The sequence below is a fragment of the Arvicola amphibius genome, chromosome 12, assembly GCF_903992535.2.
Source record: "Arvicola amphibius chromosome 12, mArvAmp1.2, whole genome shotgun sequence".
Lineage (NCBI taxonomy): Eukaryota > Metazoa > Chordata > Mammalia > Rodentia > Cricetidae > Arvicola > Arvicola amphibius.
In genome coordinates this window covers 71,145,556-71,160,122 of record NC_052058.2, presented here as the reverse complement: position 1 = coordinate 71,160,122, position 14,567 = coordinate 71,145,556, and the positions used below count along the sequence as shown (strand labels likewise).

Sequence of the window (14,567 nt, the reverse complement as noted above, 5' to 3'; positions counted from 1 at the left end):
AAAAGAATTTTTGCTTTTTAGAAAATGGCAAGAAATTCTTGAAGTAGATATCAGATGTCAGAAAGGCATTTTCTCAAATAACAGAAAATAAAAAGGTGAACAAAGAGTGTAATGAACACAGGGCTTGCAGCTCTTTATATTTCAGTTTGTTTTGTCCTGCCATTAGCAAATGTGCCTTGTTAATTCTCTTACGGCAATCCTATTACATGTTCAGAGCTATTTCTGCAAGAGTCATCAGTATCTAGGCATCTTAAATCTGAGCTTAAACTGGTCCAGCTTCCAAAGAGTTCAGTGGACAGCGATTTTCACCCACGGGGCATCATCTAGGACACCAGGCACAGAGGTCCAAACTGTGAGTCTACAAGTAAAGTTGATATTGTTTTTTTTAATTTGCCTTGGGGAAAGAATTATGATTTCAATGTTTATATGCTATTGTGTTCTTTTCAAGTATTTCCAACTAACATCCAATATACTATAAAGACAATTATATACTGTATGTCTTTCCCTCTTAAAGTCCTTTATATGGTCATCTCTGCTAATCAAAATTCAGATTAAACACATAACTGGGAGTCTGATCTTCTATATACTTAATATAAATTCTCAGATAGAGAATTAATTCTGAACTTTAAATTCTTCAGTTCTCCTCTGAGTACAAGAAGGGAAGAAAGGATGTTACCTTTCCATTTGTGTTTGAGACTTCAGCTCTCAGCCCCTAGAAAGCAGCCTTTCACTCAACTCAAAAGCTTTCAGTCCTTTAAACAAAACACTCAGTAGTGTGTGTTAAGGCTTTTTAGTACTAGTATACATTTTGGGTTATTGTTTCTTTTTTTAACTTTAAAGGGGATATAAAAATATCTACTTCAAGCCAGGCGGAGGTGGCGCACGCCTTTAATCCCAGCACTCGGGAGGCAGAGGCAGGCGGATCTCTGTGAGTTAGAGGCCAGCCTGGTCTACAAGAGCTAGTTCCAGAACAGGCTCTAAAAAAGCTGCAGAGAAACCCTGTCTCGAAAAACCAAAAAAAAAATCTACTTCAAATGTCTACTACCTTGAAGAAATTGAACTGATGGTTCCTAAAACAAATATCGAGAACTTGATAAGATTTATTAAATTATGCGAGGTTTTCCTTTTGGTTGATTTCATTCTCCTTCTACTCTGCCTAGCATGAACATTGTCATTACTAACAAATTTTATTATTTGTGTGATGAAAAGGAGTGTAGTATGGGGTTTACCATTGCTTTACAATAGTTATCTTATTAACTACAAAACAGTTTTTAACTACAGTGTTCAGTTAAAATATAGAGATGCATAAATATACATATACCCATTTAATATGATACTTGAAATCACACTCACATATAATTAACTCTGCAGATCATCTAATTCATTATGCCAATTTTTGACAAAAACTGGATTTTATATTAAATTATTATCAAAGTATCTGATGAATCACAATACTCACAATAGAATTAAACAATATATACTTGGAATAAATAAGTTTACTACAAATATGTATAACTAAGGAAGATAGCTGCTCTGGATTTCTTGGATGACTATGGCACCTCTGTCGAGAACAAGTAAGGGAATGTCCTTAGATTGTAAAAGCAAAGCTGATAACTTTTCATTAAGCACCACAAGAATTCAGCTTTCATTCTGAAATTTCATATTTTTAAAGATTTCTTTTGCCAATAGTATAGGCTGACAAACATAAAATTGCTATTTGCCATGTGTTCCCGGCATGCAAATTGTATGTATAAAAGGCATCTTACTCCTTCCACCTGCTCAGGTTCATGTGCTGAAAAGGTAACACTATTTACAGAGTAGGGAAGAAGCTAAGAACATGTTACATCTGCTGTGCCACACCTTGGGTCAATGCTTCCATCAAGTCTCCAGCGGTTGTCATGCGCTGCTTCTAGATTCTGTGGGCACTACACAGACTAGGGGTGCGCTTCATATGCAGAGAAGAGGACATTAAAAATTGTTGAGTTTTCACCACTTGCTCAGTTCAGTGTTTTTATTCCTTATAGTGACTTATAGTCCACTCAAGCTTATTGTAATTATATTTAAAAATAACTCTCACAATGATAACCATGAAGTGTAAAAGTTGATGCACCTCCAAGTTAATAACCAGGATAACTAATGAAGGCAACAGAAACCCCAAGTGTCTTTACTTTCTAAGCAAAGCCCTATTTCATTAGAGAACTGAAGTGCAGAGAAGAGTATAAAATGGCAGGTATATGAGGCATTATAACACAAGCACAGATGAGAAAATCAATCACTTCAGAGTTAGCAAAATCGTAAATAAGGAAGTCGAGTCATTAGAGAATAACTATGTCATATCCTCCCCCATCAATATCCCCATTTCCTCTTTGCAATTTCACGTACATTTTGTTATGTTCTATTACTCAAATAAAGATTAATCTCTTTATTTTGTGCATTCTCAGACGACTTGCAGCCAATATTCCTTATGAAATATGAATCAAGGTACTCTTACAAAGCACAAACTCAGTTCTGAAATAGGAGCATATAAAATAGTTGAGGAATAAAATGTGAGATATGTATATGTATGCATACATACATGAGCTTTCATGGAAGAGATAATTAGATATAAGCAGTACATATATGTGTTGACTCATAAAATTTAGATTCATTTGACCATATAAATTACTAAATTTAAATCTTTAGAGTTCATTTTTGATTATTCACTAATGATCAAATTAGTTTTTGCTCAATACTAAATATTATACATGCATAATTTCTTGCATTTAGTCGTCATACACTTTTGAAGCAGATACAATTACTACTTTCAGTTTCGTGAATGAAAAGCTAAAACAAATAGAATTTTAAAGAGCTGGACTTAAGTCCTAGTGCCCAAGCACTACTCACTATGTATACTGTCATTCAAAACGTTTAAATGTATGGCCCACAGGAAGTCAAGTTCCCCTTTTGAGGGAAAAATACATACAAGTGAACATGAGGGTAATTTTAAGAAATTCACAGATATGAGGCATAAAATCCCCTCTGTAATGATACCAACCTAAGCATACACTCTCAGCTAGCCCTATTTCTTTCCTTAAGTTTATGGTCATAAATAGTGGGGTAGAATGGTAAAAAGAGGAAAATATGACTTTGGGGACTAATGCCCTCCATCTTTACCGTTTGAAAGAAGAGTTCTCTACAGCCCCAGCTGATCTCATGCAATATGACATAGTGTTGTCAGGCCTATCTCACAGGAAATTAACCAATAACTCCTTCTCCTAAGAAGAGATACTAAGTGCTTTCTAAAGGAGCCCAATATGACTTTGAGAAGTCGTCTGTGGCAGGGGTTAAATATCTCAATGAACACATTATTGCTGGTGAGAACATTAGCCTGGCTTAGTTGATCAGATTAGCTCACAGTCACCTTGGAACAGCAGAGCAGACACAAAGGAGATATGAATAAAGATGGAAAAGGGCAGAACAGGATGACCAGCAGGACGCAGTGCGGCCGGCCCTCCTAGAAGACAGAGCAGGGCATGAACTCACACTTCCAACAACAGTCAAGGGGAAATGGGAAGTTATGGATTTTAGCCACCTAGGACTTTTACTAGTTTCAGCCATCTTACAAAATAATAGTTCCTTGAGGGCTGGAGAGATAAATCCATGAGTAATGTGATTGCTGAACAAGTATAAAGACATGAGTTTGGAACCCTAGCACACACTTTATCAAAAAGCCAGCAGTGGTAGCGGGTGTCTATAATGCCAGCAGTGGGGAGGGAGAGCAGAGACAGGCCAAACCCACGGCTCACTAAGCAACTGAAGCAATATGGAAGACTGTGTTGTCAGCTTGTCCCTCCACACATGTACCTGCACAGGCGAGTGTACTCCCTCCGATGTGCATACACACACCACACACATGAACATAGATAAACAAACAGATGAGCAGACAGAAGCAGTTCTTTGGTTCTACAGCAGTTAGTTAATAAACTTTAAAGTTTTTATTAGTTGAAAACTATAATAGTTTAGTGAATAAAAGGTTTGCCTGTATGCAGGAAGTCCTGTTCTCAACCCACACGCCTGCTATAGTAGCCCTAGCTTGTAATCACAACACTCGGGGGGAGATAGAGGCAGGTAATCCTCAGCTCCATGACAAGTTCCAGGCTAACCAGGGATGCATAAGATTCTGTCTCAAAAACACAAACAAACAGTATCATAACATCATAATATTAAAAAGAAGCAAGGTCACAGATCTTTATACCTGGCAAAAATGAAAAACTCGGTAATTCTTTCAGACAGTGAATCTTAATGAAGACAACAGTTGGTGGGATTTATTTTTTCTGACTTGCTACATTTTTTAAACTTTTTATTTATTTGTGGCTTTCACATCAGGCACCTGGATCCCACTCAACTTCCCATCCCTTTATATCCGTCCTCTGCCTTTGCAACCCTCTCCCACAAAATAAAATAAAATTTGAGAGAGAAGAAAAAAAGAGAAAAAAAAAGAAAAATCTCATTGCAGAAGCTGTAGTGTAACACACTGAGTCACACAGAATACTCTTTAGTCCACACATCTTACTTGCGAGTGTTTATTGCAAACAGTCACTGGTCCGGTTTGATGCTTCTGGTTTCTGATATAGTATCGATGCTGGGCCCTCACTGGGACTCCTCACTGGGATATCCCATTGATCTTTATCATGCAGATCCTGCAGCTTTGGGTCTGCTGGACTGGACCCCTTCACATTCTCCAGCAGATCATAGATGGGGGGAAGTTGGGGTGGGCCAACTCATGGCCCTGGTTCATTATTCATAAGATCATTTCAAGCCCAGTGCTGACTTTTTAATTACCAATACTTAAAATATGCTTTATTTTATACAGCAGGAACATAAAACACTTATTTTTCTAAAACATTTTTATTATTTTTTAGAATTTCATACATTATTATTGCATTTATATCATTTCAACCCCACTCTCTTTTCTCCAGTTTCTCCTTTGCCTCCTCATTTCATTGCAGCTTCATTACCTTTTTTAAAATTGTGATAGTTAGATAGATAGATAGATAGATAGATAGATAGATAGATAGATAGATAGATAGAGATAGATGATAGATAGATAGATGATAGATAGATAGATAGATAGATAGATGATAGATAGATAGATATAGATAGATGATAGATAGGTAGGTCATAGATAGATATAGATAGATGATAAATAGGAAGATAGATAAATAGATGGTTGATAGATAGAACATAGATGATAGATAGGTGATAGATAGATAGACAGACAGACAGACAGACAGACAGACAGACAGACAGACAGATAGATAGATAGATAGATAGATGATAGGTGATAGATGATACATAGATACATGGATGATTAGATGCATAGATATACAGAACCCACTAAGTAAATTTAGTAATCTATATATCAGGGGACTTGTCTCTGGAGAAGACTAATTTTTCCATGTTTTAGCAATTATTAATTGCTTGTAGCTCTTTGGTATGTTAACTAATATTGTCATTGTGAAGGTCTTTAGAAAACACTATTTTCGAGGCTGGGCATGGTGGCACACACCTTTAATCTCAACACTCAAGGTAGAGGCACACAGATTTCTATGCATTCAAGGCTGCCAGTCTGGTCTACAAATCAAGTTCCAGGACAATCAGGGCTGTTACACAGAGAAACCCTGTCTCAAAAAAACATAAAAAAGGAAGAAAAGATAATATTCATTTTCTCTATGCCAAGATCTACATTCTTTTGTAATATCAATGCAATTGCTTATATGATGTTAATGTAAAATTTAAGATATTAAATTATTTGTGATAACCAGTAAGTTCTAGAGAAGGTGGTTAGAAGGAAAATTATTATGAATATAGATAAAACCTATCAATAGTAATATCCTTTTCGTGCCATGTACTCTAGAGGCCATGAGCAGTAAAACAAACATTTCCATCACTCAGTAATTTTTTTGTTTACTCCTCCTCCTGGCAGAACACAGTATCAAATTTTGTTAATTTTTATACTCTAACTCAAAGGAAGGCAGCCTGGTTGGCTTATATGTTGGCATTAGTGGCATTATTAAAATTGTTTTGTTTTTAAATGTAATTCAGAACCCAGGGAAATGTGAGACACAAACTTTTTTAGGTATGCACTAATCCAACTAATGGATGAAATATGACCTAATTAACTGTATTATCTCTTTAATGAAGGAATTTGTTGAAATTGGCTTATGTACTTGTCTAAAAATGAATAAAACTTTTTTCTCTACTGGATTGACAACTAAGGTGTCAAAAAATAAACCCAGAAGGGAGCTACGGTTCCATCTCTTCAAAATTTGAAATACAATTATATTAAATGTTCTCAACTTTATACATATTCAGAATTGTAGCTAGCAAGATTAATAATCTACTCTTGTAAGAGAAAAGGCTAATTAAGTTACAATTTTTTTAGAAATTAAGCAGCTAGAAATAATCAGCTATGCTTCAAGTTCTTTGTTCTTTGGTTTTTTACTCTGAAGCAAAAAGCTCATGTTCCTTTAGAAATATAAAATGCTTTTAAATAATTGAAGTCATTACGTTTAGTTTTTAATCCAACAGTATTTACTTATTTCCCTTTCACTTTTTCTTTTTCTGCTATTTTTTATATTTAATAAATACATTCAAATTCATTTTCTTAATTATATTTATAATTACAAAAGTATTCTAGAATGGGTTGGTTTTCCTTTAATAGCTTATTTAAAAGCTTTTCTTGTTCAAATGGGAAAACCAAGCAGGGAAAGATTGTGATCTTTGTGATCTCAGATGATTCTGTTAAGGATTGTAATAAAGGAAACAGAATTCTGGGATCAGTCCAAATATTGTCACCACAAGTCATGGCACAATAGGGATCAAGACAAGCACTAAAATAACCAGCTCTAAAATGGAAGCATAGATCGGCAAAAGCTGAGAAGTAATTAAAAATACAGACTGGATTATAATGGTATTTAAAACTGACTTAGAGTGTTGGGTGGTGGTAGCACACACCTTTAATTCCAGCACTTGAGAGGCAGGTGAATTTTTATGAGTTAAAGGCCACCCTGGTCTATAGAGTGAGTTCCAGGAAAGCCAAGGCTACACAGAGAACTAAAAAATAAAACTGACTTTGAAAGGGGCAAAGAGAAAAGGTAAAGACACTTGGTATATCCACTGCTATATAAACCCCCTCCATAGAAGGTTCAGAGAAATTACGACTATATGAATCCTTTAGGGAATACACTAGTATGTATAATAACCAAAATTTACAGATAATTGAAATATAAATAATCAAATAAATTGATTTTACTGTGAACTAAGCATAAAAAAGTAAATAGCCATGATGTTCCCATAGTGTTTTACCTTCTCAAAGTTACAAAAGAGTGTTGGGGAGAAAAAATACATACTATAGGCTTAGTCACTATCTATTCTCATTTGTGGGCAATCATTTCATCAAAACTTGGTCATTAGCACTGAAAGATGTTTGAATGTTAAGTATTGATTGGGTCACCTTTTTTCAAATGCTAAATCATACAGTGTGTTTTTTCAAATCATTGGGGGAAAATCATAGTTATTTTAATAAATTGTGTAATGGATAACAGTAGGCTTTAAGGTCTAATTTCTTAGGTTAAAATCCTTTACTAACCATGCATGACGCAATCAAAATTAGGCATCTTTCAGCTTTTACAGTAAAATGGAATTAATAATTATCCTACTACATTTGGCTCTGAGAGCACTAAGTGAATTTGTCACATAAAGTAAATTCATGTCCTGTAGTAAGTGCTCATAGTGTGGTGGTTTAAATAAAAATGCCCCCATATGCTCATATATTTGAGTGTTTAGTCATCAGGGAATGGGTGGCACTATTTGAGAAAGATTAGAACAATTAGGAGGTGTGGCCTTGTTGGAGTAGGTGTGGCTTTGTTGGAAGTAGTGTGTCACTAGGAGTGGGTTTTGAGGTTTCAAACACCCATTCCAGGCCCAGGTTCTTTATTTCTCTGCCTACGGAGCAGGGTGTAGCTCTCAGCTACTGCTCCAACACCTACCTGCCTGTGTGCTGACATGCTCCCAACCACGATGATAATGGACTGAACATCTGAAAATGCAAGGGAGCCCTCAATTACGCTTTCCATTGTAAGAGTTGCCTTGGACACGGTGTCTCTTCACAGCAATAGAACAAACACTAAGACAGTAAGCATGTCATTAATTAGAATTCTTCATTAGATGAAATATTGGTATATAGTTTTAAGAAATATTTTAACAAATAGTAATAAAATAAGGAATTCATTAATCAATAGTGTTCATGGAGTACCTAAACCCAAAATGAAAACATAAACCTTTAAGAGACAAACCATTAATTATAAAAAGTCATTAGCAGCATATGCTAAATGAGTGTCCTCTTACGAAGCAGACAGAAACATTCAAAACACTCTTTCCCACAGTAATAACCTTTAATCCACTTGGGTGACATCAGGGGCTTATAATACGTGCACCTGTATTTAAGGGTGTATATGATTGCAAATTCTCCTAGAATTTATCTGTCTCATTGCTCCTTGTTCATCAACAGATTACACCCAAACCAACTCATAACATGGAAGAAGCCACAAGCCAAAGCATAGAGGAAGACTTTGAAGGACAGGCTACACACACAGGTAACTAAAGTGCAGAAAGCATAAGTATTTTAAAGTATGATTAATTCTAGTAATATCTGTTGTTCTTATAGAGAATATGGTTGGATTTAACTAATAGCTTCATCTACTCGGGAAGAATAATCCAAAAACATTTGACTAAATAAATTGACCTAAAGTGAAATGATCCAAGATTAGTTGTTTGCTATTTCAGTATCAAAGAGTTAGAGAGAACACAAATTATTGATTATTTCCTGCTACCCAGTTATCTAAGACTCCTCTATCCACAGTTTAAGGAAAGCCCTTTGTATTCTCCCACGCCCCCTTGTGTGGCCACTACAAACTTTCCTTATTACGCTATATGTGTGTACACATATACATATGCGTGATCAAAAGTAAGTAATGCTTGATTTTAGCTTTTTGAATGTGAAAAACAGAGTAAGAAGATAACACGCATGCTTGAATCAATTGGATTTCAACTTACCTCCAGAAAACCCAGAACAACACTTCATCAAGGGACTTTTCTTAACTTGGTCAATTATATGTGGCTATTTATATACCACTACCAAGACCTTAGTGTTAAGTACTATAATATACAATATGATGTGCAATGCGAGGGAGAAAGAATAAACTCAAATGTAGAATATAATATTAATAAGAAGCAAAACTAAGTTTTGTATATATACAAAGTATGTATGTATATATATATAAAATATATATGTATAGCTCATTTAATATTGCATGCTTTGAAGAATATATGATCTTCAAAGCATTATTTCTCAAGAATCAAATATTAATTCCAAATGGGAAATTCATCTGTGTTGTTAAATAGGTGATTTTTGTCTGTGTTGTTAAAACAGGCAACTGAGCTTCACCCTTACAGGTTCTGATTCAGCAGATCTGAGATCCATCATCAGAAAAATTAATTGCTGACACTGCACACATTCTTCTGTGCAATGTGGCAGACCCTCACACATATAAGGAAAGCACTATACAGTTGGGTGATATCCCTGGTCCTCTACTTAAAACCCTTTGCAAGGAATGGGACCTTCCTGTGATTCTTCAGCTCTGAGAAGGAATTGGCTGGTTATGTAATGATAGTTGTTGCTTTAGTTTCCTTAACCAAAGTCAGATGCTGTTTTCCACGTGTTGGGTTCAGGTGCCATTGTTATTGTTGCTCCTCCGATAACTCCGGTTTCCCTTAACAGTGTAGTACAAAAGCTCACTTATTCCAAATGTGCCTTTCTTATGTAGTGAGTGCTGCTTTTCTGAAATTCTGGTTGCTTTCATATATTCCAATTTTTAAATATTCTTACCTGTAAACTTCTGTTTACATAGTTTATAGTGTTATTATGGATGTTTTAGAGAGACTCTGTGCCATGGTCTTTGCCATTTACTAAAGTTAATCTTGGACATTATTTTTACGAACAAGTCAGGAAATGCTTCTGATGCAGGAGATGACACATTTTCTCAAGGCAATACTTATGCAAATTGTAATTGTACAAACAGTCTTTTGATAATAAAGGGAAAAATGCTTACAATTTTTATTTCAGGACCCAAAGGAGTAATCAATGACTGGAGAAAATTTAAATTAGAAAGTGAAGATAGTGATTCAATTCCACCCAGTAAGAAAGAGATCCTCAGGCAAATGTCTTCTCCTCAGAGCAGAGATGACAAAGACTCAAAAGAGAGAGTCGGCAGAAAGGTAAGAGAGGCAAAGATGTGTAATTATAAATAAGTTATGTATTTCCTAGTCTAATTCACTCAAGAGAATCACTTCAGAATATTGTGAAATGCTTTTAATGCAGTACACAGTGAATACCGTGACAAGGTATTCCATACTATGAAATACATGTGGGAATCAGAGAATAAATTATAAATATATGAGCTATTGTAGAGGAAGCTTCGCACTATGGGAAAACAATATATAGAGCTTTAAATTATATAAGCCGCTACATTTTTAACGCAGCAAAGACATCATTGTGGGCTTTCACTCTTGGGTGTTTCTAAGCACCCGAGTCTGCGTGCAGAGAAGTAGAGAGACTCTATCTCAGTAGAGGACGGTTATAGTTAGGAAGAGTGAGATTCCTTGGGAAGAAAAGGAAGGAGAGAAGCAGGATCACCACTGTTTAAAGACAGCATTGCAGAAGTCTAGTTATGCATGTGTACACCTGTGTCATAGAGATAGAGTCAAAGACCTCTAAACTGTCAGTGAAGATTATTTGAATATTAAATTGGTAGAACATCAGTATTTTTACTTCATTTTTCAAACTTTTGGCCATTTTTAAATCTCCATAAATATCACATTATATATATATATATATATATATATATATATATATATATAACAAGATTAATGGTAATAATAAGGAAGTCATAAAGCGATTTTCATTTGTGAGAGAAGTCACTCCAGCGCATCACTTAATCAGTTTATACTGATAGTATACTAGTGAAGAGACCATGAACAGAAGTATGCCTTGGCCCTTGGCCCTTGGTAGGGATCTTCAGTCTGACACCGTGAGAGGCAGAAGGCAGAAATTGGTTCTCTCTCAGGGTCATTATGCAGTGTGGATGAGACACCCACAGTTTGAAACTGAGAAACTGTAAGAATGTCCTCATTTGTTTTAAACAGATCATGAAGGGAAAACAAATAAAAACACCTTTAAAAATACTGTCAAATCTGAGATGTTATTATTAAAGGTTTTGTGCTGGTTAAGCTTCAGAAATGTGCCTGTGTGCCTAAATATCTATGTCTGAACGTATGAACAGAATAACTTCGAGTATGAATGCTCAGATATATCTTTAAATCAATATTCGTGAGGCTTGGTTGCCCAAACTAGCAGAACTATGATAGCAACTTAAGAATTATACAAAACATTTAATAATTTTAGGATTAAAAACTTAAATTGAGTCCATAACACTGACAGAGAAAAAACATCTGGCTGTGGTGGCATAGGTGTATAATACTACCACTTGGGAGGATGAGGGAGGAAGACCTTGATTTCCTACTGTACCAAAAGAAAGAAAGGAGAGAAAGGAAGGAGGAGAGGGGTAGGCTGTGGCAAGAAAGAATTGGGGATATTAGGAAAACAAACGCACAAGGCAGAAAAAAGTAATAAAAAAAATGGATAGCAGATGCAGTTCAAGGGTTACATAATGAAGATGCTACAGGTGACAATCCCCTTGAGACCCCCCAGCTTCCAGCTTCCAAGTTTCTGGGCCTCTCCACATCTTTCAGGGAACTGTATGACAATAGGCTGTGTCACTCCTTTGTGTCTATTTTTTTTTCTTGGTTGAGGGGAAGAGGTGATTAATTGTCTATCGACTATATTAATAATGGAGTCAACATTATAAAAGGGTATTAAGGTAATTGGATGTTCTAATCACAAGAAAATGTAGCTGTTTTGGAAGATGTATAGTTCTTTGACTTTTGACTAAGCCCAGTGGTTAAGAATAACCCAGAGGGCTTGTTAAAACACAGACAACTCAGCCTCACCCTGAGAGGTTCTGATTCAGCAGATGTGAGTGGCACCCATAATCAGAAAAAAACAATTGCAGACATTGAACACATTAATTAGAAAACTGATACTTGTTGACCAAATATGTAATACAAGCCCTAACAGTACTTGTTGCCATGAAAATAAAAGCAGGATAGAGAAAGAGGAGGGTAGAGTAAGGGCCCTTTTTCAAATGATCAACCAAGTAACAGAAGTCGATGACCTTTGAGGCAATGATTAAATGAGATGGCTTTTTTTTCTCATTTTGTTATTAAAAATTTCCCTCTCCTCCTCTCCTCCTCCCCCTTCCCTCCCCTCCCTTCCACCCATACCTCCACTCCCTCCCTCTCCAGGTCAAAGAGCCATCAGGGTTCCCTTCACTATGTTAAATCCAAGGTCCTCCCAGCTCCCCCTAAGTCCAGGAAGATGAGCAACCAAGCTGACAAGGCTCACAGTGAGCCCGTCCATGCTGAAGAGTCCAAGCCCATCGCCGTTGTCCTTGGTTTCTCAGTCCTCCTCCACCGTCAGCCACATTCAGAGAGTCTGGTTTGGTCCCCTGTTCCATCAGTCCCATTCCAACTGGACTTGGTGGTCTCCCATTAGATCTGTCCCACCGTCTCAATGGGTACACGCACTCCTCACGGTCCTGACTTCCTTACTCATGATCTCCCTCCTTTTGCTCCTCATCAGGACCTTGGGAGCTCAATCCGGTGCTTCTATGTGGGGCTCTGTCATTTTCTCCATCCAACGCCAGGTGAAGGTTCTATGGTGATATGCAAGATATTCATGAGTATGGCAATAGGATCTGGACATTTATGGCTCCCTCTCCTCAGCTGCCCAAGGAACTAGCTGGGGGAGTCTTCCTGGATACCTGGGAACCCTTCTAGAGTCAAGTCTCTGCCAACCCTAGAATGGCTCCCTTAATTAAGATATATAATTCCTTGTTCCCATATCCACCCTTCCTATATCCCAAATGGATGGAAATAGAAAACACCATCCTGAGTGAGGTAACCCAGGCCCAAAAAGATGAACATGGGATGTACTCACTCATAATTGGTTTCTAGCCATAAATAAAGGTCATCAAGCCTATAATTCGTAAAAAAAAATCCTAGAGAAGATATATAAAAAGGTGAATCCAAAGAAAAACATATAGTTATCCTCATGGATATTGGAAGTAGACAAGATTGCTGGACAAAAAATGGGAACTTGGGGGTGGGGTGGGATGCGGGGTTGGGGGGATGGGGAGAGAAAAGTGTGAAGTGGAGGATGGGAAGAGCTTGGGGGAATAGGATGGTTGAGATGGCGTTTTAAGCAGAAAAGTGGTCTAAGAAGGAGGACAAGAAGTCAAAACTCCTAGACTTGAGATTAAGTTTGATGCATCCAAGCATGAAACATTTCCAATTGAACTACCTCCATTATTTCTTTCATATTCCTCAGATGAGCATTCAAGAATATGAACTAATTCACCAAGACAAAGAAGATGAAAACTGCCTGCGCAAATACCGTAGACAGTGCATGCAGGATATGCATCAGAAGCTGAGTTTTGGGCCTAGATATGGGTATGTGTACGAGCTGGAAACAGGGGAGCAGTTCCTGGAGACCATTGAAAAGGAGCAGAAAATCACCACCATCGTGGTGACCATTTATGAAGACGGCGTGAAGGGCTGCGATGCACTCAACAGCAGTTTAGCCTGCCTTGCGGCCGAGTACCCAATGGTCAAGTTCTGTAAGATAAAAGCTTCTAATACCGGTGCTGGGGACCGCTTTTCCCCAGATGTTCTCCCCACCCTGCTTGTATACAAAGGTGGAGAACTCATCAGCAATTTTATTAGCGTTGCGGAACAGTTCGCTGAAGAATTTTTTGCTGGAGATGTTGAGTCTTTCCTAAATGAATATGGGTTACTACCAGAAAGAGAGATGCATCACCTAGAGCAGACCGCCATGGAAGATGAAGATGCTGAATAAGCATTCTCTGTGTCAGGATCTCATATCTGTACTTTACGCAGTGAACACTGGTTTTTGGTAGTATCTATATTCCTTTAGCAAACACTAAATATGGCCATGGCTATCCAAATTTGGGGGGAAAACACTAAAATTATGCTAATAGTATTTTTTAGTATTAGCTATCCAAGTTGAGATAATATTTTGCTGCACAAATATTATAGTTTTTAACAAATACTTAACAAACAGAGGAGGTGGATAATGTTGATGTTATTTCACTTTTAAAATTCCTTTCAAGATACGTGTTAGCTTTTTTACTCCTTACTTTTTCCTTTGGCATTTTTATTTGGGCTTTTGAAACTGTATACTACTTATGAACTGACTTGTATGATAAGAATAAAATCATATGAAGAAACAAATATTCTGTGTAAAGTCTACTGTGAGTCAAGCATTATATTCTTAAGAACCTAAAAACTTCATAAAGTGCAAAATACAAAAATGGTTTCACATTAGTCTC

At 36.7% G+C, this 14,567-nt stretch overlaps 1 protein-coding gene across 1 annotated transcript; it reads left to right on the top strand.

The window, feature by feature from the left end:
• Positions 1-325: 325 nt before the first annotated feature.
• On the top strand, positions 326-14,074 carry Pdc (phosducin). Its single transcript, XM_038350039.1, has 4 exons — positions 326-352; positions 8,552-8,636; positions 10,166-10,317; positions 13,547-14,074. The coding sequence occupies exons 2-4, from the start codon at positions 8,576-8,578 to the stop codon at positions 14,072-14,074; spliced, it is 741 nt and encodes a 246-aa protein (XP_038205967.1). The 5' UTR covers positions 326-352; positions 8,552-8,575.
• The last annotated feature ends 493 nt before the right edge of the window (positions 14,075-14,567 follow it).